General features: G+C 56.5%; 1 protein-coding gene across 1 annotated transcript in view; it reads left to right on the top strand.

Moving 5' to 3' along the window:
• Positions 1–2,224: 2,224 nt before the first annotated feature.
• The window catches only part of ATP2A1 (ATPase sarcoplasmic/endoplasmic reticulum Ca2+ transporting 1), a 47,260-nt gene continuing 21,690 nt past the window's right edge, over positions 2,225–27,794 (top strand). Inside the window, exons 1-11 of the mRNA XM_048853524.2 lie at positions 2,225–2,342; positions 4,237–4,254; positions 4,770–4,852; positions 12,047–12,151; positions 12,518–12,656; positions 13,904–13,984; positions 14,524–14,609; positions 20,828–21,125; positions 21,332–21,498; positions 21,601–21,689; positions 23,487–23,589. Coding sequence (XP_048709481.2) covers positions 2,225–2,342; positions 4,237–4,254; positions 4,770–4,852; positions 12,047–12,151; positions 12,518–12,656; positions 13,904–13,984; positions 14,524–14,609; positions 20,828–21,125; positions 21,332–21,498; positions 21,601–21,689; positions 23,487–23,589 — 1,287 coding nt within the window. The remainder of the gene's footprint in view (positions 2,343–4,236; positions 4,255–4,769; positions 4,853–12,046; positions 12,152–12,517; positions 12,657–13,903; positions 13,985–14,523; positions 14,610–20,827; positions 21,126–21,331; positions 21,499–21,600; positions 21,690–23,486; positions 23,590–27,794) is intronic.

Genomic DNA, 27,794 nt, shown 5'->3' with positions numbered 1-27,794 from the left:
TCCTGCACCGAGAATGGGCTCCCCAAGGGGAAGTAGAACTGAGGGGGATGGAGAACTTGGCCCTGGAGTCCATTGATGACACCTGTGTCTTTAGCCAGACCTGGGAGGACCATGTGTCCCAGGTGAGGAGGGTGCTGGGCTGCCTCAAGGAGGCAGGACTGACAGTAAAAGCTGAAAAGTGTAAGGTGGGGATGGCAGAGGTGTCATACCTGGGCCACAAGGTGAGGAGCAGCTGCCCAAGCCCAGAGCCGGCCAAGGTGGAGGCGATCAGAGATTGGCCTGTTCCCCAGACCAAGAAACAGGTCCAGACTTTTATCGGGATGACAGGGTACTACCGGAGGTTTGTACCCCACTTGAGCTCCCCAGCTGCCCCATCCCTGAGCTGTGTAAGAAGGGGAAGCCAGATGAGGTGGTCTGGACCAAGCAATGCCAGAGGGCTCTCTGTGCACTGAGGGAGACTCTAATCCAGGGCCTTGTAAATCTGGTAAACCAGATTTTGCCAAGCCCTTTACAGTGTTCACCGACGCCTCGGATGCCGGGCTGGACTCAATGCTGATGCAAGCTGATGCTAAGGGGGAGAGACCCCACATCGGGTACCTAAGCAGGAAGCTGCTGCCCCGGGAGCAGAATTATGCGGCCATCAAGAAGGAATGCCTGGCCATGGGGCAGGCCCTTAAAAAGCTGCAGCCCTATCTATTGGGCGGCGCTTTGCTGTGTATCCTGACCCCTCTCCCCCGTGGCTGCATCCAATGAAAGGGGCTGATGCCAAGCAGCAGGTGACAGAGACACCTGGTCAGAGGGTGGCCAAGGTCAAGATGGGGGCTCTTAACCAAGAGAGCCCGAATCACAGCCCTCCAGACTGGAGCACTGGGAGAAGACCTGATCCCAGTTTGACCCCTGGGGGTTTTGGGGTGGCAAAAGGACACGGGCCGCATAAACCTTCCCAAATGCAGCCTGCGAGTGCCATCAAGCACACCTGACCTAAGGGAGGGCGTAAAACTGGAAGGGCCTGGTGTAACTCCCACCAAGGAATGGGAGAGATGCTGGGGCATCCATGGGTACGTTGGTGGGTTCGAACTTCCCCAGGTCACTGGCTAAAGTGACCCTGCTCAGTCAGTCTTGAAGTGGGGAGAGATATGATGAAGTGGTAATGTTCTTAATGTTTTCTCTGAGTTTCAATTTGGAGCTGGCTGCTGGCCCTTCCCCCACAGAGGGCATCCCCCTGGCTCACAGCTCCCCCGCAGGCCTGGGGTGCTGGCCCTTCCTCCATAGAGGGGATCCCCCCCGACTAACAGCCCCATCCCCCAGCCCTGCGGCTGCCAGCCCTTCCCCCACGGAGGGGATCCCACCAGCTCACAGCCCTCCACCCCCGCCCAGCTCTGGGGCTGCCGGCCCTTCCTTCGGGTGGGTTGATCTAGATGGGTTGCTGGTTAGAGTTCACGGCACAGCTGGCTGGGTAGCTGGAGCGGCCTGCGGGGATCTAGGCAGACAGCGGGTGGGTCGATCTAGATGGGTTGCTGACGAGTGTTCGTGGCACAGCTGGCTGGGTAACTGGAGGGGGGCACATAGGATCTGGCCAGCGGGTGCAGCTGTGGACGGCCGCGCGAGAGCTCAGCTGGCTGGGGGGTAAGCAGAGGAACAGAGGCATGGACAGAGGGAAGGGGGTGAGGACGAGGAAACGTGAGTGAGACAAGCCCTGAGCCGCATGTGTCCATTATGGCCAAGGGACAGAAATAACCCGCAAGGAGCCAAGGAGCAGGATTGGCGGGGGAGGTTTCTTCCAAGGAGCTGGCAGACGTTGAGTGACATCTCGGTGTGCGGCCGCCTCAGCCACTCTCCTAAGTCACCTCTCGGCCTCCCTCCCGCTGCCTCAAGTCAGCAAAAATACCTCCCTGCGCAGAATGCCATATGTGTGCTGGTGCCGGCTGTGATGTCAGGGCAGCTGCCCAATGGGAGCCCAGGGACGGGGCCCGGGAGTCTGCCCCGTGGGCTCCCTCATAAGGACCAGGGACAGCCCCAGTCCCCACTGAGGGTGTCTATACCGGGACAGGTTGGGTGGGCTCCCCTGTCGGATACTGGGCGCCGAGGAGGGCCATGGTCTGCTGAGCGGCAAGGGACGTGAGGTGGGAGACGCTCGGAGACCAACTGATCGGCCGGGGCTTGTGAGGGGCAGAGACAGGCCAAGCCCGGGGGGGACGGGGCTTACAGCGCTGGTGGGGCAGCCATGGAGAACTCCCACGCAAAGACCGTGGAGGAGTGTCTGGCCTACTTTGGTGTGAGTGAGAACTCTGGCCTGACACCTGAACAGGTGAAGAAGAACCTGGACAAATATGGTCCCAACGGTAAGTGCTGACAGCTCGCCCCACATCCTCACACACCCGGCTGGACCGGCCACCGGGATGGGGAGAGAGAAGAAGAGGAGAGAGGCGGAGCGAGAAAGAGACTGAGAAAGGAAGAAGGATGGAGAATGAGGAACAGAGAGTTTGCTTGTGTATGGGGTGGGGGGGAGAGAGAAATGTCTGGGGCTGGGGAGCGAGAAAGAAGCAGGCAGACAGAGATGGAGAGAATGGAACAGGTGGCTAAGGATGCATGGGGTTGGCTGGACACAGAGAGGCAGGGTTGGAGCAAGAGACACTGAGTGAGGCTGGCATCAGCCACTGGGCCCTGGGAGGGGCGTAGCAGCGTGAGGGGAGCCAGGTGTCAGGGCAAGAATCAGCAGGGTTCCCGGAGCTGCGTATCAGAGCCCCGGGAGCCGTGTATCGGAGCCAGGAGAGCCGCATATCAGAGCCCCAGGAGTCGCGTATCAGAGCCCAGGGAGCTGCGTGTCGGAGCCAGGGGAGCCGTGTATCGGAGCCCCGGGAGCCGTGTATCAGAGCCCAGGGAGCCACTTATTGGAGCCCAGGGAGCTGTGTATCGGAGCCAGGGGAGCCGCGTATCGGAGCCAGGGGAGCCGCGTATCGGAGCCTGGGGAGCCGCGTATCGGAGTCAGGGTTGGAGCTGTGTATCGGAGCCCGGGGAGCCACGTATTGGAGCCCCAGGAGCCACGTATCAGAGCCTGGGGAGCCGCGTATCGGAGTCAGGGTCGGAGTCGTGTATCAGAGCCCGGGGAGCCGCGTATCGGAGCCCCGGGAGCTGCGTATCGGAGCCCTGGGGAGCCGCGTATCGGAGCCCGGGGAGCCACATATCGGAGTCAGGGTCGGAGCCTATCACAGAGAAGCCAAAGATGCAGACACAGGCAAGGCCCAGCCGTCCTGGGGACAAGGCAGCTGCTCCTTGGCTAAGAATAACCCGCCTGTAATTCCCTCTGGAATGGATTGGACACCAGAGATGCTGCATGGGGTGGAGGGCATCCTTCACGCTACGCTTCCTGTCCTGGGACAGGGTTAAGGGGAGCCCCTAATGCCCGCGGGGCAGGAAAGTCCTGTGCTGGGCCAGCATGTGTGGAATTGATGGGTGGCTCAGACTGCAATTGGGGATGGGCATGATCCCAACCGCACCACGGTGCCCCTCCAGCTTCCTGCCACCCCCGAGCCCCACTGGGCTTGGTGCAGGTCCCAGAGCAGCAGGCCAGCGAGCTTGGAAAATCTCAGCCCAGCTCGGGTCACCGCAGGAGGGCGTGTGAGTGAGTACTTGTGTGTGAACGAATATGTTTGGCTGCATCTAGGTGTGTACGGGCGTGTTTCTGTATGTGTGAAGGCGTGTTCACAAGTGTGTGAGTGTGTGTTACATGTATGTGCAGGTGTGTTCACGTGTGTGAGGGCATGTTTACATGTCTGAGGGTGTGTTTACACCAGTGGGGATGTGCGCACCCCATTCTCTGCGTGTCTGTGCAGCCCCAGCTAGGGAAATGTAGGGCCCTGGTACCTCATTTCAGCTGGGCCCACCCCTCTCCCATTTCACCCCATTAATTTTTGGGGGTCCTGCCCCCCCTTTCCTCTTCCTGTCAGCCCTGTGTGTGTCTCAGTGGGTCATGCACACACACACATTCTCCCCTTAGCCTGGCAAAGGCGCCAGGGTTCGAGGCCCCATGCCCTGTGCAACGCTGGGCTGGGTTGTTGTGCCCCAGGCCAATGAACCCATCGGCCCCTGTTTGTGTGGCATGTCCCCTCATCTGGGGCTCGTTCCTATCTCCCCAGCTTGCAGCATGTATTCTGCCCCGGGGGTTCCCCGCTCACGGTGCTAACCAGCCTCTTCTCCTCTCTTCCTTCGCTCCTGCGGCGGTGTCTCCTTGGGCAGAGCTCCCAGCAGAGGAAGGTGAGTCCCAGCCACTGGTGGCCCCAAAACCACAAAGTGCCAGAGCCCATGGCAGCCACTGCCGGCCACATCCTCAAGCCAGCCCCAGCCTCTCTCTAACGGAAACCCTGGGTCCCCCCCATTAACTCAGGGCCACCAGGGCCCACGGCCCCCTCCAATAGCCCAGTGCCCTCCATTGCCCTATAACTTTGCCCCTGTGGGCAGCACCCTCAACCCAGTGCCCCCAAGGCCCTCCCCTGCCCCACAACCTACTCCCCAGCTCCGATCCCCATTCTGGCTCCAGCCCCTGGGACTTGCAGCGCTGCCCGTTTTGGTTGCATGGATTCCTGGAGCTTTCATCACCTGACACAATCTTTAATTCCTGGTGGCTCCAGGGCAGTCCTGGAGGTCTGGCACCCTAGTGACTTGGTGTCCCTGCCTCTGACCCGCTGTGTCCCCACACCCAAGGAAAATAGGGGGGGCCCCTGCTGGGGGGGGGGGTCCCTGCTGCTCCCTGACCCTGCCCCACTCCCCAGGCAAGTCCATCTGGGAGCTGGTGCTGGAGCAGTTTGAGGACCTGCTGGTGCGAATCCTGCTGCTGGCGGCCTGCATCTCCTTCGTGAGTGACAGGGGGCGGGGCCCAGGGTGTGGGAGGGGCTGCATCTCCTTCGTGAGTGACAGGGGGCGGGGCCCAGGGTGTGGGAGGGGCTGCATCTCCTTCGTGAGTGACAGGGGGCGGGGCCCAGGGTGTGGGAGGGGCTGCATCTCCTTCGTGAGTGACAGGGGGCGGGGCCCAGGGTGTGGGAGGGGCTGCATCTCCTTCGTGAGTGACAGGGGGCGGGGCCCAGGGTGTGGGAGGGGCTGCATCTCCTTCGTGAGTGACAGGGGGCGGGGCCCAGGGTGTGGGAGGGGCTGCATCTCCTTCGTGAGTGACAGGGGGCGGGGCCCAGGGTGTGGGAGGGGCTGCATCTCCTTCGTGAGTGACAGGGGGCGGGGCCCAGGGTGTGGGAGGGGCTGCATCTCCTTCGTGAGTGACAGGGGGCGGGGCCCAGGGTGTGGGAGGGGCTGCATCTCCTTCGTGAGTGACAGGGGGCGGGGCCCAGGGTGTGGGAGGGGCTGCATCTCCTTCGTGAGTGACAGGGGGCGGGGCCCAGGGTGTGGGAGGGGCTGCATCTCCTTCGTGAGTGACAGGGGGCGGGGCCCAGGGTGTGGGAGGGGCTGCATCTCCTTCGTGAGTGACAGGGGGCGGGGCCCAGGGTGTGGGAGGGGCTGCATCTCCTTCGTGAGTGACAGGGGGCGGGGCCCAGGGTGTGGGAGGGGCTGCATCTCCTTCGTGAGTGACAGGGGGCGGGGCCCAGGGTGTGGGAGGGGCTGCATCTCCTTCGTGAGTGACAGGGGGCGGGGCCCAGGGTGTGGGAGGGGCTGCATCTCCTTCGTGAGTGACAGGGGGCGGGGCCCAGGGTGTGGGAGGGGCTGCATCTCCTTCGTGAGTGACAGGGGGCGGGGCCCAGGGTGTGGGAGGGGCTGCATCTCCTTCGTGAGTGACAGGGGGCTGGGGCCCAGGGTGTGGGAGGGCCTGCATCTCCTTCGTGAGTGACAGGGGGCGGGGCCCAGGGTGTGGGAGGGGCTGCATCTCCTTCGTGAGTGACAGGGGGCGGGGCCCAGGGTGTGGGAGGGGCTGCATCTCCTTCGTGAGTGACAGGGGGCGGGGCCCAGGGTGTGGGAGGGGCTGCATCTCCTTCGTGAGTGACAGGGGGCGGGGCCCAGGGTGTGGGAGGGGCTGCATCTCCTTCGTGAGTGACAGGGGGCGGGGCCCAGGGTGTGGGAGGGGCTGCATCTCCTTCGTGAGTGACAGGGGGCGGGGCCCAGGGTGTGGGAGGGCCTGCATCTCCTTCGTGAGTGACAGGGGGCGGGGCCCAGGGTGTGGGAGGGGCTGCATCTCCTTCGTGAGTGACAGGGGGCGGGGCCCAGGGTGTGGGAGGGGCTGCATCTCCTTCGTGAGTGACAGGGGGCTGGGGCCCAGGGTGTGGGAGGGCCTGCATCTCCTTCGTGAGTGACAGGGGGCGGGGCCCAGGGTGTGGGAGGGGCTGCATCTCCTTCGTGAGTGACAGGGGGCGGGGCCCAGGGTGTGGGAGGGGCTGCATCTCCTTCGTGAGTGACAGGGGGCGGGGCCCAGGGTGTGGGAGGGCCTGCATCTCCTTCGTGAGTGACAGGGGGCGGGGCCCAGGGTGTGGGAGGGGCTGCATCTCCTTCGTGAGTGACAGGGGGCGGGGCCCAGGGTGTGGGAGGGGCTGCATCTCCTTCGTGAGTGACAGGGGGCGGGGCCCAGGGTGTGGGAGGGGCTGCATCTCCTTCGTGAGTGACAGGGGGCTGGGCCCAGGGTGTGGGAGGGGCTGCATCTCCTTCGTGAGTGACAGGGGGCGGGGCCCAGGGTGTGGGAGGGGCTGCATCTCCTTCGTGAGTGACAGGGGCCTGGGGCCCAGGGTGTGGGAGGGGCTGCATCTCCTTCGTGAGTGACAGGGGGCTGGGGCCCAGGGTGTGGGAGGGGCTGTATCTCCTTCGTGAGTGACAGGGGGCTGGGGCCCAGGGTGTGGGAGGGGCTGCATCTCCTTCGTGAGTGACAGGGGGCTGGGGCCCAGGGTGTGGGAGGGCCTGCATCTCCTTCGTGAGTGACAGGGGGCTGGGCCCAGGGTGTGGGAGGGGCTGCATCTCCTTCGTGAGTGACAGGGGGCTGGGGCCCAGGGTGTGGGAGGGGCTGCATCTCCTTCGTGAGTGACAGGGGGCTGGGGCCCAGGGTGTGGGAGGGGCTGCATCTCCTTCGTGAGTGACAGGGGGCTGGGGCCCAGGGTGTGGGAGGGGCTGCATCTCCTTCGTGAGTGACAGGGGGCTGGGGCCCAGGGTGTGGGAGGGGCTGCATCTCCTTCGTGAGTGACAGGGGGCTGGGGCCCAGGGTGTGGGAGGGGCTGCATCTCCTTAATGAGTGATGGGGCCTGGGGGGTCCCAGAGTCTGCAGCTCCATGATTGACTGGGGGGTCCCAGAGGACTGGGGAGGAAGCTATGGTGGGAAGGGAGCTCTCTATGTATAACATGGGAACTGAGGAGTAAATTTTAGTGTGAGAGGCTGGTATGTCCTGGGACACCCAGTGGGGTAGAGACTGGAGTCAGGACTCCTAGGTTCTATCCCTGGCTCTGGGATGGGAGCAGGGTCTAGTGGTTAGAGCAGGGGGGACTGCGAGTCAGGATTTCTGGATTCTATTCCTGACCCTGCCACAGGCTCTCTGTGCCTCAGTTTCCCCCTTTTGAGCAGGGCAGGGTGAAGTCTGGATCACTCCTGTGTGCAAACTACTGGGAGATGCTGGGGGACAGGTGTCCCTGGGGAAGGGCCAGGCGTACGGTCCCACCCCACTCCATCCAGGCCCCATGCTGTGTCTCTGTGGCAGAGGTGCTGGGGGCCCGGGGCTCCTCAGGCCAGGAGGGGAGCAGGCTTTGGGAGTCATCTTGCATTGTCCTTCACCATGACCTTTCTGTGCGGAGGCCTGGCCCAGGCCCGCCCGGAATTCAGTCTTGAAGGTTTCAGTATCGGCTCCGGAGAGGCAGCATCTCAAGTGTCAGCAGCTGGGCCAGGGCTGCGGGTGGAAAGAGGGAGCCAGGGCTCAGGAGTGGAAGGAGGGAGGCCCAGGGCTTCGTCTGGCAGGTGTTAAAGAATGGGAGACCCTGCCTGGATAGGCAGTGGTGGGGGGAGGAGCCCCTCCCCCAAGTGATTCTCCCCCCATGTGGCTCCATTAGCCCTCCTCCCATGTCCCCTTGATCTTGATATGTACTGGGGGGGGAGGGTGGCGACAGCTGGGCCCCCCGTCCGCTTGCGTGAGTGCAAGAGGCCTGTAAACTGATCTCAATCTCACTGGGCCTTGGATGAAACCTGAGTGGGCACAGTTGGGTCCAGCCTGGGCAAGGCTGCCCCATCCCTGTGTGTAACTGTGTGTGTTTGGCAGGTGGGGGGGGAGAGGGGGCTGATGTCTGTGCGAAAGTGGCAGACACTTGGGGGGGGGTCTGTGTGAGTGTGTGCACACACGTGTGGCTGTATTGCTGCAGGGGGGCGTTAGAGAGCTGGCCCCTGTGTCTGAGGAGGTGTGCATTGTGCTGCACGTGTGCATGCCTGAGGGTGTGTCTGTGCAGCAGTGCTTCGCTTGGTAGGGGTGGGGTGTGTCTGTGCAGGGGGTGTGTGTGAAATCCAGTTATTCCCTGAGTCAGAGCAGCCGGAGGTGACACCCCAGCACCTCAGGAGCCCTGGGGCAGTAAACCTGCAGCTAACCAAGCTGATTGTGACCAGGTAGAGGGGATGGGCCAGAAATGGAAGCTATTTTGCGATAAAATAGATTGATGAGCGTGTATGGAGATAGATTAGATTAGATTAGATGGGGTGGATGGGGATAGATAGATAGATTAGATAGATAGATGGGGTATATGACGAGATCCCTGGGGTGCAACGTGGCACTGTGGGACCGCTGTGTCCTCTTAACTCAGTAAGCTGGATTGTCTCTCACAATGCCTTACTGATGACAAGCAGCAAACCTCTCCCATGCTGTTTTCACTGAACAGGTAATCATCAAGTGATCCTTATCTTTTTTGAGATGGGGTGACCACATCTGCAGGCAGTATTCAAGAAGTGGGCGTACCATGGATTTATATACAGGCAACATGATATTTTCTGTCTTATTATCTCTCCCTTTCTTAATGATTCCAAACATTCTGTTCGCTTTTGTGATGGCTGCTGCGCATTGAGGGGATGTTTTCAGAGAACTCTCCACAATGGCTCCAAAATCTCCTTCCTGAGTGGTGACAGCTAATTTAGACCCATCATTTTATATGTATAGTTGGGTTTATGTTTTCCAATGTGCATTACTTTGCATTTATCAACACTGAATTTCACCTCCCTTTTGTTGCCCAGTTACCCAGTTTTGTGAGATCCTTTTGTAATTCTTCACATTCTGCCTGGGATTTAACTATCTTGAGTAGTTTTGTATCATCTGCAATTTTTTCCACCTCATTGTTTACCCCCTTTTCCAGATCATTTATCAATATGTTGAATAGGACTGGGCCCAGTACAGACCCCTGGGGGACACCACTATTTACCTCTCTCCATTCTGAGAACTGACCATTTATTCCTACCCTTTGTTTCCTCTCTTTTAACCAGTTACAGATACATGAGAGGACCTTCCTTCTTATCCCACTACAGTTTACTTTGCTTAAGAGCCTCTGGTGAGGGACCTTGTCAAAGGCTTTCTGAAAATCTAAATTCATTTTATCCACTGGATCCCTCTTGTCCACATGCTTGTTGACCTCCTCAAAGAATTCTAGTAGATTGGTGAGGCATGATTTCTCTTAACAAAAACCGTGTTGACTCTTCCCCAACATATGTTCATCTATGTGTCTGACAATTTTGTTCTTTACTATAGTTTCAACCAGTTTGCCCACTACTGAAGTCAGACATACTGGCCTGTGATTGCCGGAGTCTCCTCTGGAGCCCTTTTAAAAAATTTGCATCACATTAGCTATGCTCCAGTCATTTGTTACAGAAGCTGATTTAAATCATAGGTTACAAACCACAGTTAGTAGTTCTGCAATTTCACATTTGAGTTCCTTCACAACTCTTGGGTGAATACCATCAGGTCCTGGAGACTTATTACTGTTTAGTTTATCAATTTGTTCCAAAACCTCCTCTAAAGACACTGCAATCTTGGACATTTCCTCAGATCTGTCACCCAAAAAGAATGGCTCAGTTTGGGAATCTCCCTCACAACCTCAACAGTGAAGACTGATGCAAAGAATTCATTTAGTTTCTCTGCAATGGCCTTATCGTCCTTGAATGCTCCTTTAGCATCTCGATCGTCCAGTGACCCCACTGGTTGTTTAGCAGGCTTCCTGCTTCTGATGTACTTAAAAACATTTTTGCTATTACTTTTTGAGTCTTTGGCCAGCTGTTCTTCAAATTCTTTTTTGGCCTTCCTACTTGTATTTTTACACTTCATTTGCCAGAGTTCATACTCCTTTCTATTTTCCTCACTAGGATTTAACTTCCACTTTTTAAAGGATGCCTTTTTACCTCTCACTGCTTCTTTTACTTTGTTGTTTAGCCACGGTGGCTCTTTTTTGGTTCTCTTACTATGTTTTTTAATTTGGGGTATACATTTAAGTTGAGCCTCTATTATGGTGTCTTTAAAAAGTTTCCACACAGCTTGCAGGGGTTTCACTTTTTGCGCTGTACCTTTTAATTTCTGTTTAACTAACTTCCTCATTTTTGTGTTGTCCTCCTTTCTGAAATTAAATGCTACAGTGTTGGACTGCTGTGGTGTTTTCCCTGCCACAGGGATGTTAAATTTAATTATATTATGGTCATTATTACCAGCTCTATTCACCTCTTGGACCAGATCCTGTGCTCAATTTAGGACTAAATCAAGAATTGCCTCTCCTCTGGTGGGTTCCAGGACTAGCTGCTCTAAGAATCAGTCATTTAAGGTGTCAAGAAGATTTATCTCTGCATCCCGTCCTGAGGTGACATGTACCCAGTCAATATGGGGATAGTTGAAATCCCCCATTATTATTGAGTTTTTTATTTTTATAGCCTCTCTAACCTCCCTGAGCATTTCACAGTCACTATCACCATCCAGGTCAGGTGGTCGGTAGTATCTCCCTCCTGCTATCTATCTATCTATCTATCTATCTATCTACCCACACATCCCCATACACCCCTGGATCCTGGGCAGGGTCTGTGCAGCACTTGGCTTACGGGGACTCCTGATCTCAGTTGAGGTCTGTGCAGCACCTGGGACAAGACTCCATTGTGATAGAAATAGCCAAGAGAGTAATGAGTGTCGGGAGCTAGGTAGCTACCTGCGGGAGTGTGAGGTAGGGTGTTGTGCGCTGTGTGTGCGAATGGGAAGGACTGTAATGCTCCGAGTGATGGGCTGGGGTGTAATATTTGCAGAGGCCTGTGTGGGATGTATGTGAGAGAGAGACACATGTAGTTCTGGGGGTATGGAGGGGGGTGTAGTGCTCTGGCTGTGTGTTTAAGAAGCTGAAGTGCTCTGGGCATCTATGGGAGGTGTGCAAGTGTGTAGCTAGGTGGGGGAAGGAGAGAGGTGTAGCACTATGTGTGTGTGTGTGAGGGAGAGAGAGTGAGGGTGTAGAACTGTATGTGTGTCCGGGGGAGGATGTAGAATTGTGGAGAGGTGTAGCACTTTTGCTATGTGGCGTGAAGGGTGTAGTGCTCTGGCTGTGTGTCTAAGTGGGTGTAGCCCTCTATGGGGGGAGGGTGTAGCTCTGTGGAGGAGAGGGGAGAGGTGCAGCACTGTGTAAGTGTGTAGTTCTGTGTGTGCGTGTGGGAGAGTATAGTGGGGAGGGGGTTGTATCTCTCTGGCCATGTGGGTGAGAAGGGTGCAGCTCTGTGGAGGTGGAGGGGGAGTAAGGAGTGTAGCTCTCTGGTCATGTGGGTGGGAGGGGCGTAGAACTCTGTGTGGGGAGGGTCATGGTGAAGGTCTGGGGCTATGGCTGTGGGGGAAGGGGTGTAGCATTTAAGGGTGCATGGGTGTGTGTGGGAGGGTGTAGCTGTGTGAAGGAGGGGAACGGAGAGCTGTAACTCCCTGGCCATATGGGTGGGAAGGGTGTAGCACTCTGGGTTTGTGTAGCTCGGTGGAGGAGGGGAAGGGAGGGCTGTAGCTCTCCAGCCATGGGACGGGAAGGGTGACTTGTGCTGTGCATGGGGAGCTCTGTAGGTCACACAGACGTGACCTGGTTGTGGCTCTGCCCCTCATAGGTGCTGGCCTGGTTTGAGGAAGGTGAGGAGACAATCACTGCATTCGTGGAGCCATTTGTCATTCTCCTGATCCTCATCGCCAATGCCATCGTAGGAGTCTGGCAGGTAACCAGGGGCCAGCGACCATCCCCTCTATGTGCAAAGCAGGGTCAGGCCAGATCAGTATCTGGATGGGAGACTGCTGAAGTGACCCGGGAGATAGCGCAGGAGACTTAGAAGTGGTCACTGACATCAATGTCTCATCCCAGAATGGGGTTCCATCTTGGCACCGGGCGATGGGCCCCTGTGTAAACAGCCACGTGCACCACCCCAGAGGTGGCCGCACCTCAACACCAAGTGACGGATTGCTGTGTAAACAGCCAACAGCAACCCAACCCACATCTCATTGCCGGTTGAGGGGGTTCACCCAGTTCACCCAGCCCCCGGGGGGCTGTGGGCAGGTGGGCGTGACTTTTTGTGCTGCCCTGGCAGGAGAGGAACGCTGAAAACGCCATTGAGGCCCTGAAGGAGTATGAACCCGAGATGGGCAAGGTGTACCGTGCAGACAGGAAGTCTGTGCAGAGAATCAAGGCCCGGGACATGGTCCCCGGTGACATCACCGAGGTGGCTGGTGAGTGTGTGGCAGTGAGCACATCAAGGTGCTGAAGGCACCATGGAGCAAATGGCACGGGGCATCCCCGGGCAATGGTTAAACACACCCTGTGTACTGAGGGTTGAAGGGTTGGGATAACGTCCCAACCATGCTGTTGCCATGATTACCCACAATGCCCTTGGAGAGTTGCCAATGCTCCTCACCCGTCCCCTCTGCGAGGGTGTTGGGGCTGTGGGGGCTGGCTGAGCAGGGCCTCCCAGCCTCTCTCGGCCTTGTTTACTGCCTGGCCCCAGCCTGCCCTGACCCTGGCTTGTGGGGCAGACACAGCCTCATTCTCCCCGGGCTGAGAGGCGGGTGTTTGGGAACAGACAGTCCCTGGCCCCGTCTGAAAGCGGAGCTCCGTGGAATCCCCTTTGCGCTGCACTTGTTCAGTGACAGGTGTTCCCGGGCCTGGGCTTCAGCCAACTGCCCCCTCCCCCTGCCCCCCCCCCCCACCTGGGGGGAGAGACCCTGTGTCCCCTGCCCTGGCCCCGTCTCCATCCCTCCCTGCAGGCTGGGGGGTGGCCTTATATCCCCCTTCCCAGTGCCCCCCAGCCGTTCCAGCCAGCCAGCCGGGAGCCCTGACCTCGCCATCTCCTTGAGAGCCCCCTGGGCAAAGAGGGGGGGCTGAGGCGCTGGGCGCTCCTTCTATGGGCAGTGCCAAGCGGCCGGGGCAGCAGGAATGTGATGAGCCAGGGTTACAAGGACATGGCCAGCAGGACATAGAGGGCACTAAGGAGGGGGAGGAGGGAGACACTTACTGAGCTTACAGGAAGGGTCCCAGCGGAGAGGGGCAGCTAGGGTTACACTGCTGGGGGGCCTGATCCCCGGCTGGAATAGCGGGGCTGGTGCCCCGGCTAGGGGTGGACAGGGAGAAAAGATCCAGCATTTCCTCTCCCTGTATAACCTCTTCCACACCCCTGGCTGTCTGGCTCCCTCCCTCGGTGTGGTCTCCTGGTGTTGTGTGTTGCTGACACCCAGGGGCCGTGTCCCCCCAGCTGCTGCTCCAACACTCTCAACCCCGGCCCTGGGGAATTCAGTGCCTTGTACCCCAGGGATGAGCTGGTCCAAAGTCACACAGCCCCCTCACCCTTTTGCCCTGAGCGTCCCCTGCAGCCCTGCTGAGAGGGGGTGGGGTGCAGGGTCTGCCCTCCAGACTCTGGTAGTGGGGACACTCCTTCCCCCGTGTCCATCCATCACAGCGTGTCTTGTGCCTCTCCCTGCAGTGGGTGACAAGGTGCCAGCTGACATCCGGATCATCTCCATCAAATCCACCACCCTGCGTGTGGACCAGTCCATCCTGACAGGTTAGGGTCTGGTGGGGGGCAAACCAGCCTGGGAGATGGGCTGCGGGGAAAAGAACTGGGGTGGGGGCTGGGCTGGTGGGGAAGGACTGGGTTGGGGGCCTAAGGATGGCAAATCTGGTCTGGGGGGGACAGAACTGCGGGGCAGGCATGAGAAATTCAAGCTTGTGATTGTGAGTCTGTAGCCCTGGGGGATAACAGTAGCCAATGCAGCAGGTCTGTGAGTGTCTGGGGAGGGTGTACGTTGGGGGGTTGTCTGGGAGGTGTTTGTGTGGGTGTCACTGTGTGTGTGTGGGGGTGTCTCTCTGGGTGACTTTGCCTCTCTGACTGTCCATGTGTCTGTCGGTGGGTGAGTGGGTCTCGCTGGGGTGGAGGAGGGCGTCTCTAAGCTCCTGTTCCGCTCCCTGTGTGTGTGTGTGTCTGGGCCTGTTTGCATCTGTGGGTGCCTATCTGTCCTTGTAGTGGGGATGTCGGGTGTCTGTCTGGCAGGACTCCTGGTGCCCTCATCCCGTGTGCTCAGACCTCTCTGCTCCTCCTGCCAGGTGAGTCTGTCTCGGTAATCAAGCACACGGAACCTGTCCCAGACCCTCGTGCTGTCAACCAGGACAAGAAGAACATGCTCTTCTCAGTGAGTGTTGCATGAGGGCTTGAATATCGCTTCCCCCATGCTGAGGGCTGCCCCTCTTCCCCCCAGCCAGAGAGCTGTCCCCCAGGTCACCCCCGTCATGGACTCCCAGGCCCTGTGCTCTCTCTCAGCTCCGTACGGCCCCTGGGAGGAACCCCCTTCAATGTGACAGCCCTTCTCGGGGGTCCACTCTCTCTCGGGGGTTAAGCCCTGGGCTCCGGTGCCTCCTGGAACTGCACCTCTCTGAGCCTTCAGCACGCCCGTCTCTGCCGTGGGCCCTCTCAGGGAGTCCTCTCGCTCTGGCCCCCCGGGGCCTCCACCCCCAGAGGGAGCAATGCCCCCCGATCTCCAGCCTGCAGTGACTCAGCCAGCGTAACACAGGAGGTTTATTGAGCATCTGAACCCAGCACAGGCAGTTCTCAGGGCCCTCAGGCCTGGCCAGTCTCAGCACCATCCAGCTGGGTCTGTCCCCATCCAGGTGGGCTCTGGCTGTTCTCTCTCCCCCGAGTCCAGCAGCCCGCTCCTTCCAGCCGAGCCTCCTATATCACCTCTCCCCTTGGCCCCTCCTTGTCCTTTGTGTTCGGTCCTGGGCAAACAGATCACCTGAGACTAGTGGTGCAAGTAGAAATCATTTCTTGCCCGTACTACACTCATGGGAGGGACACAAAAGAGGGCATGTGACCTCCCCAGGTGACCCTCCATGTGACTCCTCTCTGCCCTGCCCCCAGCCCAGGGCCCCCATGCTCTGCCCGTCTCCTCCGACACCCCCCCCTTACATGTCTAAAATTTTATGCTTTGGGCCCCTGGTGCCACCTGTACTTCCAGGTGTCATTGAGGATCCAGCAGCACCCCAAATTGAAAAATTCTTAAATGAAGGACGGATAAGAGGGATAATCACCCCACTTTCCCTTAACATGCTATCAGTGTCTCCCTTATGTTCAAATTAAGCTTCTGCCAGCTTGCCTTTATCTAAGTATTGCTCTCCGCCAGGCACTAGGAAAGCAAAGATGCTGCACCATCTGAGTTTGATGGAAAAGAGGCACAGAACTGTGTGTGCCATGTACATCTTGATAGGACTACAGCCCAAATTGTTTTATTATTTTCCTCAGCATGACACATAGGAGGGGAAATCAAAATCAGCCTGGCAGAACATTCATAAGAACTGTCTCTGGACAGATAAGCAATTGATCAAAATTACATTATCTGATCTCTGGGGCCAAATCCCATTCCCATTGAAATCAAAAGGAGTTTTGCTATTGAGTTCAATGGGAGCAGGCTTTGACATTTGGAGAGGAAAGAACAAAACCACTCAAGCAAGGGCTACGTTGCTTATACCACAGCTGTCAAAGGCTGCTGACTCGTGAGAAAGTCAGCAAACATCTGATCTTTGTCCATTGCAAGGGAGAAATCAGCAATCAATGAGGTTAGAACAGTCTCTGTACTATTTCCAGCTCATAAGTCCATCTGCAAAGGATCAAGGAATATCAAGGCTCCAGATTACCTTAAAGTCCTCAGTCCCTTGGTTAGAATGCTCCCATTAGTATATGTTCATTGCCCAGAGGCTGGAGCAGGAAAGAGGACAGAGTAGGAAAGGCAAAATAGATATGTTTCCAGACCAGGGCCTTTTAGCTTCTGCCAAGTGCCAAGTAAAGGGAAATCTATTCTCACTGTGAAAGATGGTGTTTGGAGTCACATGGGCAACTTACATGTCCATCACTCCCACCCATATTCTAGTTAGAACATTCACAAAATGTCCATTAAGTGTAGACAGGCATTTTCCACGGTCCAGTGTGAGCTAAGTATTCCTTAATGGGCAATTCAGCTTGACTTGTCCCTTCATGTGCTGGCTAAATATCTTGTGGGCATTACCACAGGAGCAAACATGTAGTAAACAGAGCTAATATTCATAACTTCAGCTACCAAGATGAATACACAGGCATAGAAATAGCATAATCATAAGTACCAGTTATTTCACCTACATGACTAGTCCCAAAAGAGATTCTGAAAAAATCACACCACGTACCTGAGACCCTCTGTGCCAGCACCAGGCCCCACTGGAGTTTTATCTGTTATGTAACAACAGAGATGGAGCCAGTGACATGACTCCATTTAGCCTAAAGGAGCAAGGTTAATTTTGAGCTGTTCAGGTGTGACTGCACCTTTACTCCATGAGGGCAGACTGGCTGGCCCCCATTCAGGTTAATGGGCTTCAAAGTTCCTTTGCAGTTAACTTTTTAATGTTCATAAACCTGGTATGTGCTGAGGTAGTTTAAAGAATAACACAGGATTTTAGGTTTTCAAATCTGTGAACCTCTGCCTCTTTGAAATTTTATTATTATTATTATTATTATTTTGCTGGTCATAATGTGGGAGGTGTGACAAGTTGGGTCACAGAATCCCCCTTGCGACTGTCATCTGATGTGCTGAGACTACCTCTGAGCCCGTTTTCTCTGCCAGTTTGGGCCTCCAGAACCCTGCTTTGTTGAGCCAGACACGCCAGCCTGCTGCAACACAGACCCACAGTCTGACCCACACCCCCAAAGCTGCAGACTTAACTGAAAATGGCTTAGCAAGTGCTCCTGTCTCTAACACCCAGACACCCAGCTCCCAATGGGATCCAAACCCCAAATAAATCTGTTTTACTCTGTATAAAGCTTATACAGGGTAAACTCATAAATTGTCCGCCCTCTATAACACTGATAGAGAGACATACATAGCTGTTTGCTCCCCCGGTATTAATTGCTTACTCTGGGTTAATTAATAAGCAAAAGTGATTTTATTAAGAATAACAAGTAGGATTTAAGTGGTTCCAAGTAATAACAGACAGAACAAAGTAAGTTACCAAGGAAAAAAACAAAACACGTAAGTATAAGCCCAATACATTAAGAAACTGATTACAGATAAAAACCTCACCCTCAAAGATGTTCCAATAAGCTTCTTTCGCAGACCTTCCTAGTCTGGGCCCAATCCTTTCCCCTGGTACAGTCCTTGTTCCAGCTCAGGTGGTAACTAGGGGATTTCTCATGACTGGAACCTCCTTTGTTCTGTTCCAACCGTTATATAGCTTTGTCACAAGGGGGGAATCTTTTGTCTCTCTGGGTCCTCACCCCTCTTTCTAAATGGAAAAGCACCAGGTTTAAGATGAATTCCAGTACTAGGTGACATGGTCACATGTCCTGTGAGACCTCAAGCCTTCATTCTTCCTGGCCTGACTCACAGGAAGGCTTGCAAGTAAACAGAGCCATTTACAACCAATTGTCCTAGTTGATGGGAGCTATCAAGATTCCAAACCATTAATGGCCCACACTTTGCATAATTACAATAGGAACTCAGAGTTGTATTTAATATTTCTAGTTTCAGATTACCAGCAGGACAGTGGGGTGGGAGGAGGTATTGTTTCATATTCTCTGTGTGTATATAAAGTCTGCTGCAGTTTCCACGGTAAACATCTGATGAAGTGAGCTGTAGCTCACGAAAGCTCATGCTCAAATAAATTGGTTAGTCTCTAAGGTGCCACAAGTACTCCTTTTCTTTTTGCGAATACAGACTAACACGGCTGTTCCTCTGAAACCTGTCAAGATACAAGAGTGATACATTTATACAAGTAGGATGACCACACTCAGTAGGTTATAAGCTTTGTAATGGGTTTCAGAGGGGTAGCCGTGTTAGTCTGTATCAGCAAAAACAACGAGGAGTCCTTATGGCACCTTAGAGACTAACAAATTTATTTGGGCATAAGCTTTTGTGGGCTAAAACCCACTTCATCAGATGCATGATACCTTACATGAGACCTTTTGCATGAAGCATATTCCAGTTACATTATATTCACACTCATTAGCATATTTTCTTAAAATCATATGGAGTGCAACATCACAGGAGGGTATCCTCTCCGCCCTCTGCTCATGAGGTTATGTATGTGTCTTGTAGCACTCTTCTGAACACCAGTTAGAAGGATTTTTTTTTTCAGTAAGTGTGGACTGATTCTTTTCTCTTAGAAGGCATGTATTTTTTTCAGGTTCACGCTGATTAACACAGAAAACAATTGGGGCTGTTAAACTTTCTTCAAATTCCATAGAAAATTAAGTTCAGCTATATTTTCCAGTACAGTGATAAAATGTCTGTTTGTATATACAAATATCAACATGCTTAACTACTGACTTTCCCCCAAAATATGTAGTATTTTAGTCTGTTTATATGGAATATGGGAGTTAGGTGAGGAGCCATTTCAGCATATGTATGACTTATTAAAAAACAAATTTTAAGTAAAACTGTATCCTAAACTGCATTATGGTATTGTACCCAAACATTGAATTTCAATGGGAGATTCAACTTCCTTTATAGGAACAAAACAGACTCCTGAATCTCTTACCACAAAAGTGGTCCAGACATGCAAATAGGCCCATTCACTTCAATGGGATTGATCAAATGATTAAGGGTTTACAGGATTAGATTCCAAGTTTGTAAATTGTTCTGGATGAAAATGACAATGCCTGAGCTGTGAGATCAGAAGGAGCTTCCTTCGACTAAAGGTGGGCAGATGTGTGATACGTCTTAGCTCCGTTGCTAAGAGGAGGGACATATTTTCAGCAAAGTTCTTGGCAGATTCCTGAGGCAGCTGGTTTAAGGTCATCAGTGTCCAGCATTATACTCTTCACTTATAGTTCTCTCACCCACAAAGATGGAAAATAAGGCATTTTTTTAAATTTGTTTTGCTGCTCCAGTTCCAGTTAGCAAAATGCATGTTAGACTAGTTTGGCTGTAAAGAATTCTAGGTACACTGGGGACAACACCTGATTCCTGTCAGGCTGCAGAATTGGGCTGACATCAGAATCCAAACATCCTTTTGTCAGTAAAAAGAAAAGGAGTACTTGTGGCACCTTAGAGACTAACCAATTTATTTGAGCATAAGCTTTCATGAGCTACAGCTGATGAAGTGAGCTGTAGCTCACGAAAGCTTATGCTCAAATAAATTGGTTAGTCTCTAAGGTGCCACAAGTACTCCTTTTCTTTTTGCGAATACAGACTAACACGGCTGTTACTCTGAAACCTTTTGTCAGTGCAAGCATTCCTCTAATGATTTGGACTTGATGTGATGCAGTATGAATGTCACGGATAATTCAGACCAATGGGGAGAAACAGAATCAAAAACACTGTTTAAACACCTTCCGTTCCCCTCTCTCCCACTCCTCCCCTCTTGAGGTCTCCTGGCCAATTTAACAGCACAATACATATGCTAACAAACTTAAACAAAGCCTTTATTTAAGTTTGTTAGCATATTCATTGTGCTGTTAAAGCCATATAAAGAATGAATGCCCTCCCTAGCCATGTTCTGCTCCTTTAAGGAGCAGAGCGCAGCTCCACCCCCATCTCTGGAGGGTCGGGGCTAGCCCCAAGTCTTTCCGATACCCAATACCTGCTAAAATCTCTTGCTGGTACTGCCTGGGACCCCCTCTCTTCCATCCTTTGTTCCCCTTTGGCTGGAACTGGCTGGTCAGGTCACCGGGGTCCTGTCTCCTCAGCCCATTGTCCTCCCAGTGGCTTGAACCAGCTGACTTCCAAGCTGGAGGGTGGGGAGGGTTCACAGCCACCAGTTGCTAGGGTACCCAATCTCCAGGCCATTGTCTGGGATCCAGACTGCTAGGCGAGGTCGTACCTGGTCCTCTGCAACAACAAACACCCTCACCCAACCCCTTTTTCCACATGCAGCACACAGGAAAACTGAGGCACCCACAGTGTTCATGCAAACCATTAAGAAAACCCCCCACTTTGTGTCATCCCCACCCTGCACCCCAGCTGGAGTCACTCCCACCCTGCACCCAGCCAGAGATCTTCCCCTGGGTTACCCCAACCCTGCACCCAACCAGAGAGCTACCCCCAGGGTCACCCCCAACCTTCACTGAGCCAGAGAGCTACCCCCGGGTCACCCCCAGCCTGCATCTAGCCTGAGAGCTACCCCCCCAGGTCACCCACACCCTGTACCTGAGCCAGAGAGCTATCCCCGGGTTTCCCCCACCCTGCACCCAGCCAGAGAGCTACTCCCCAGGGTCGCCCCCAGACTAGAGACCTGCCCCTGGGGGTCACCAATGCCCCCAGCCATGCTGGCCAGACAGAGCTTTGCCCCAGTCCCCTGTTTTGGGCTCCACAGGGTCTCCATGCATACCCCCTGTTGGTGCTGCTGCTCCTCCTCCCCTGCCAACACCCCTCACTGCCTCCCCCTGCAGGGCACCAATGTGGCAGCTGGCAAGGCTGTGGGCATCGTCATTGCCACAGGGGTGGGCACCGAGATCGGGAAGATCCGGGATGAGATGGCAGCCACGGAACAGGATAAGACGCCTCTGCAGCAGAAGCTGGATGAGTTCGGGGAGCAGCTCTCCAAGGTCATTTCGCTCATCTGCGTGGCCGTCTGGCTCATCAATATCGGCCACTTCAACGACCCCGTCCACGGCGGCTCCTGGATCCGTGGTGCCATCTACTACTTCAAGATCGCCGTGGCCCTGGCTGTGGCCGCCATTCCTGAAGGTCAGTCTGTGTGTCTGCGGGGCCTAGGGTCTGCCTGCTCTTCGGAGCCATTCCAGGGCCTGAGTGTCCAGGCTCCATATGCAGCCCCCTGGAGGTGAACAGATTCCAGCTGTTCCCAGCCCTGATCCTTCCCGGTCCAGAGCAGGCCCTGGCAGTGACTCCATGGTAACACGCTGGACATTAACCTCTGCTCCCCTCCCTTGCAGGTCTCCCAGCGGTCATCACCACCTGCCTAGCCCTGGGCACCCGCCGCATGGCCAAGAAGAACGCCATTGTCCGGAGCCTGCCATCCGTGGAGACCCTGGGCTGCACCTCAGTCATCTGCTCCGACAAAACCGGCACCCTCACCACCAACCAGATGTCTGTGTGCAAGGTAAGGGGCACCCCCCCTCCCTGGACAGCCCCTCCATGTGTCCCTGACCCGCATCCCCATGGGCCGCCAGCCCTGACCCTGTTTCTCTGTGTCTCTTGGCAGATGTTTGTTGTTGAGAAGGTGGAGGGAGATGTCTGTTCCCTGAATGAGTTGAGCATCACCGGATCCACCTACGCCCCTGAGGGAGAAGTGTGAGTGACCCCCGATATCCCCCTGACATCCTACATCCCCTGACACTCCCAACTTCAGCATCCCTCATGGCCCCTGACCCCAGCATCCACCATGGCCCTTGACATCCCCAACCCCAGCACCCCCTGACCCCTGACATCCCCCTAACCCCAGCATGCCCCATGACTCTTGACATTCCCATGACCCCTGTGTGACACTCCCCAGGGTAAAACCTGAACCACTAAACTGCTGTGTCCCCTTAACTCTCCAGCCCACAGTGCCTCTTTCACGGCCTTGCTAATGACAAGCAGCTTCTCTAGACTCTGCGCACACACAGCCATTAGCATGTACAGTCACTCCCAGAAAAGTTACATGAATGTGGTCCCAACCACTCCTGAACTATGACCTGCAAATTCTTAGCCCCAGCCTTGCACCCGAGAAATGTGCATCTTACACTGCTCAGGACCCCCACCCCGAACAGTGTACGCTTGTGAATAGTCCGTCATTCCATCAAAGGGAATGATCATGCACCAGCCTTGTTAACCTGACTAGAGATTCCCCAAACACTTCAACTGGTTTAGATAAAACCAGTTTATTAATCAGAGAATGAGAGAGTTTAAATGATTATAAGTGTTAAGGCACAAAGGTCAGAATGGGTTACAGAAGAAATACAAGATTAACACGCATCTATTTCCTAAACTTTACCCAGGCTAATAGTTTTAAACCAAAAAGGTTTCTCTCACCCAAAAACTTTCAGCAGTCTGTGCTAATTGGAAAGCCTCCCAACCAGGACTACCACCCCCACCCCCAGTTCTCCTATTGTCTTTCACGTGGTCTTGCTGCCGTGAGTGGCGGTGGGGGAGGAGAGGTAATTTGTGTGTTGTGTGTTCTCTATTCTTATACCCCAACCCCTTCTGCTGGAAAAATCCTTGCTGGGTCATGGGGTTAGGCAGTTCCATTGCATATGTAGTCTGTAAACTGTCCTTCATATGAATTGTAAATTCTTTTGTCTATACCTTCCCCCCTTCTTTTGAATGCCCGATTAAACAAGTAATGGCTCTTGAGCACTTGTGCTCAGTCTTTTTTGTTTTTTTCTGGAGAGCTAGTCATAGATTCATAGATATTAAGGTCAGAAGGGACCATTATGATCATCTAGTCCGACCTCCTGCACAACGCAGGCCACAGAATCTCACCCACCCACTCCTGCGATAAACCTCTCATCTATGTCTGAGCTATTGAAGTCCTCAAACCATGGTTTAAAGACTTCAAGGAGCAGAGAATCCTCCAGCAAGTCTATGAGTGTTCTCCAGAATTACAACATATTTTAGCAACACACTTATAGTAAAAGCTCATCATTTTACATGCAGTGCTTTTATATACCTTTTAACGGGACAACGATGTTCAGCAGATTATGAGTTTTCAAATAATACCTCACAAGGTATACTTTGTACAAAATTATATCATAACCATATAAAAGTGCTGAACATGGCAGTACAGGATGTCACACCCTGACTCTCCCAACCCCAGCATCCCCCATGACCCCTGACATCCCTAACTCCAGCATCTCCCATGACCCAAACCCCCAGTATCCTCAGCCACCGTGCAACCCCCATACTCCCACCATCCCCATGACTCCACTCTGTCGCTGACCTCCCCTCTGGGGCAATCTGTCACCATCCTTCATTGCTGCCTCTTGGTGTCCCCTCTCTCCCCCATCTCTGTGTGTCCCTGTCCCTCCCTCCCCTTCCCCATCTCTGTGCACCCCCCTTTCTTTACCACATCTCATCTCCCCCTCACTCCCCTACCCTGTGTCTCTGCAGGCTGAAGAATGACAAGCATGTGAAGGCTGGGCAGTACGATGGGTTGGTTGAACTGGCCACTATCTGTGCCCTCTGCAATGACTCCTCCTTGGATTACAATGAGGTGAACACCACACATCCCGCCTGGGTCACCCTGCACCCCAGATCACCCTGCAACCCCCATTCTCCATCACACCTGCGTGACCCTGCACCACCCATTCCCCAGATCCCGCCTGGGTCACCATGCACCCTCCATTCCCCGCCCCGCCTGGGTCACTCTGCACCCTCCATTCCCCACAACCCACCTGGGTCACCCTGCACCCCCCAGGTCACCCTGTCTGGGTCACCCTGCATCCCCCATTCCTAACCCTGCCTGGGTCACCCTGCACCCCCCATTTCCCACATCCCACCTGGGTCACCCTGCACCCACCAGGTCACTCTGCAACCCCCATTCTCCATTACACCTGCATGAACCTGCACCCCCCATTCCCCACCCAGCCTGGGTCACCCTGCACCCCCCAGGTCACCCTGTCTGGGTCACCCTGCATCCCCCATTCCTAACCCTGCCTGGGTCACTCTGCACCCTCCATTCCCACAACCCACCTGGGTCACCCTGCACCCCCCAGATCACCCTGTCTGGGTCACCCTGCATCCCCCATTCCTAACCCTGCCTGGGTCACCCTGCACCCCCCATTTCCCACATCCCACCTGGGTCACCCTGCACCCACCAGGTCACTCTGCAACCCCCATTCTCCATTACACCTGCATGAACCTGCACCCCCCATTCCCCACCCAGCCTGGGTCACCCTGCACCCCCATTCCCCACATCCCGCCTGGGTCACCCTGCACCCCCCAGGTCACCCTGCCTGGGTCACCCTGCACCCCCCATTCCCCGCCTCGCCTGGGTCACCCTGCACCCCCCAGGTCACCCCGACTGGGTCACCCTCAAACCCCCATTCCGCACCCTGCCTGGGTCACCCTGCACCCCCAGGTCACCCTGCAACCCCCATTCTCCATTACACCTGTGTGACCCTGCACCCCCCATTCCCCACCCTGCCTGGGTCACCCTGCACCCCCCATTCCCCACATCCCGCCTGGGTCACCCTGCACCCCCCAGGTCACCGTGCCTGGGTCATTCTGCACCCCCCAGGTCACCCTGCAACTCCCATTCTCCATTACACATGCATGACCCTGCACCCCCCATACCCCACCCCGCCTGGGTCACCCTACACCCCTACAGGTCACCCTGCCTGGGTCACTCTCCACCCCCCATGCCCCGCCCTGCCTGGGTCACCCTGCACCCCCGTTCCTCACCATACCTGGGTCACCCTTCACCCCCCCCAGGTCACCCTGCCTGGGTGACCCTGCACCCCCCATTCCCCGCCCCGCCTCGGTCACCCTGCACCTCCCAGGTCACCCTGCAACCCCCATTCTCCATTACACCTGCGTGACCCCGCACCCCCTATTCCCCACCCAGCCTGGGTCACCCTGCACCCCCCAGGTCACCCTGCCTGGGTCACCCTGCACCCCCCTTCCCTGCCCTGCCTGGGTCACCATACACCCCCCATTCCCCGCCTCGCCTGGGTCACCCTGCACCCCCCAGGTCACCCCGATTGGGTCACCCTCAAACCCCCATTCCGCACCCTGCCTGGGTCACCCTGCAGGTCACCCTGCAACCCCCATTCTCCATTACACCTGTGTGACCCTGCACCCCCCATTCCCCACCCTGCCTGGGTCACCCTGCACCCCCCATTCCCCACATCCCGCCTGCACCACCCAGGTCACCCTGCAACCCCCATTCTCCATTACACCTGCGTGACCCTGCACCCCCTATTCCCCACCCAGCCTGGGTCACCCTGCACCCCCCATTCCCCACATCCCGCCTGGGTCACCCTGCACCCCCCAGGTCACCGTGCCTGGGTCATTCTGCACCCCCCAGGTCACCCTGCAACTCCCATTCTCCATTACACCTGCATGACCCTGCACCCCCCATACCCCACCCCGCCTGGGTCACCCTACACCCCTACAGGTCACCCTGCCTGGGTCACTCTGCACCCCCCATGCCCCGCCCTGCCTGGGTCACCCTGCACCCCCGTTCCTCACCATGCCTGGGTCACCCTTCACCCCCCCCAGGTCACCCTGCCTGGGTGACCCTGCACCACCCATTCCCCGCCCCGCCTGGGTCAACCTGCACCCCCCATTCCCCGCCCCGCCTCGGTCACCCTGCACCTCCCAGGTCACCCTGCAACCCCCATTCTCCATTACACCTGCGTGACCCTGAAACCCCTATTCCCCACCCAGCCTGGGTCACCCTGCACCCCCCATTCCCCACATCCCGCCTGGGTCACCCTGCACCCCCCAGGTCACTCTGCCTGGGTCATTCTGCACCCCCCAGGTCACCCTGCAACTCCCATTCTCCATTACACCTGCATGACCCTGCACCCCCCATTCCCCACCCCGCCTGGGTCACCCTACACGCCTCAGGTCACCCTGCCTGAGTCACCCTGCACCCCCCATTCCCTGCCGCGCCTGGGTCACCCTGCACCCCCCAGGTCACCCTGCCTGGGTCACCCTGCACCCACTATTTCCCACATCCCACCTGGGTCACCCTGCACCCCCCATTTCACCCTGCAACCCCCATTCTCCATTACACCTGCGTGACCGTGCACCCCCCATTCCCCACCCTGCCTGGGTCACCCTGCACCCCCCATTCCCCACCCTGCCTGGGTCACCCTGCACCCCCCCAGGTCACCCTGCCTGGGTCACCCTGCACCCACTATTCCCCACATCCCACCTGGGTCACCCTGCACCCCCCATGTCACCCTGCAACCCCCATTCTCCATTACACCTGCGTAACCCTGCACCCCCCCTTCCCCACCCTGCCTGGGTCACCGTGCACCCCCCATTCCCCACCCTGCCAGGATCACCCTACACCCCCCCAGGTCACCCTGCCTGGGTGACCCTGCACCCCCCATTCCCCGCCCCGCCTGGGTCACCCTGCACCCCCCATTCCCCGCCCTGCCTGGGTCACCCTGCACCCCCCAGGTCACCCTGCCTGGGTCATTCTGCACACCCCAGGTCACCCTGCAACTCCCATTCTCCATTACACCTGCATGACCCTGCACCCCCCATTCTCCACCCCGCCTGGGTCACCCTACACCCCTCCAGATCACCCTGCCTGAGTCACCCTGCACCCCCCATTCCCCGCCCCGCCTGGGTCACCCTGCACCCCCCAGGTCACCCTGCAACTCCCATTCTCCATTACACCTGCGTGACCCTGCAGCCCCTATTCCCCACCCAGCCTGGGCCACCCTGCACCCCCCATTCCCCACATCCCGCCTGGGTCACCCTGCACCTCCCAGGTCACCCTGCAACCCCCATTCTCCATTACACCTGCGTGACCCTGCAACCCCTATTCCCCACCCAGCCTGGGTCACCCTGCACCCCCCATTCCCCACATCCCGCCTGGGTCACCCTGCACCCCCCAGGTCACCCTGCAACTCCCATTCTCCATTACACCTGCATGACCCTGCACCCCCCATTCCCCACCCCGCCTGGGTCACCCTACACGCCTCAGGTCACCCTGCCTGAGTCACCCTGCACCCCCCATTCCCTGCCGCGCCTGGGTCACCCTGCACCCCCCAGGTCACCCTGCCTGGGTCACCCTGCACCCACTATTTCCCACATCCCACCTGGGTCACCATGCACCCCCCATTTCACCCTGCAACCCCCATTCTCCATTACACCTGCGTGACCCTGCACCCCCCATTCCCCACCCTGCCTGGGTCACCCTGCACCCCCCAGGTCACCCTGCCTGGGTCACCCTGCACCCACTATTCCCCACATCCCACCTGGGTCACCCTGCACCCCCCATGTCACCCTGCAACCCCCATTCTCCATTACACCTGCGTGACCCTGCACCCCCCCTTCCCCACCCTGCCTGGGTCACCCTGCACCCCCCATTCCCCACCCTGCCAGGATCACCCTATACCCCCCCAGGTCACCCTGCCTGGGTGACCCTGCACCCCCCATTCCCCGCCCCGCCTGGGTCACCCTGCACCCCCCATTCCCCGCCCTGCCTGGGTCACCCTGCACCCCCCAGGTCACCCTGCAACCCCCATTCTCCATTACACCTGCATGACCCTGCACCCCCATTCCCCACCCTGCCTGGGTCACCCTTCACCCCCCCAGGTCACCCTGCCTGGGTGACCCTGCACCACCCATTCCCCGCCAAGCCTGGGTCACCCTGCACCCCCCATTCCCCGCCCCGCCTCGGTCACCCTGCACCCCCCAGGTCACCCTGCAACCCCCATTCTCCATTACACCTGC

Source organism: Caretta caretta, chromosome 6 (genome assembly GCF_965140235.1).
Source record: "Caretta caretta isolate rCarCar2 chromosome 6, rCarCar1.hap1, whole genome shotgun sequence".
Lineage (NCBI taxonomy): Eukaryota > Metazoa > Chordata > Testudines > Cheloniidae > Caretta > Caretta caretta.
Note: the sequence above shows the minus strand (reverse complement) of the source record. Positions and strands in the feature narration are given on the sequence as shown.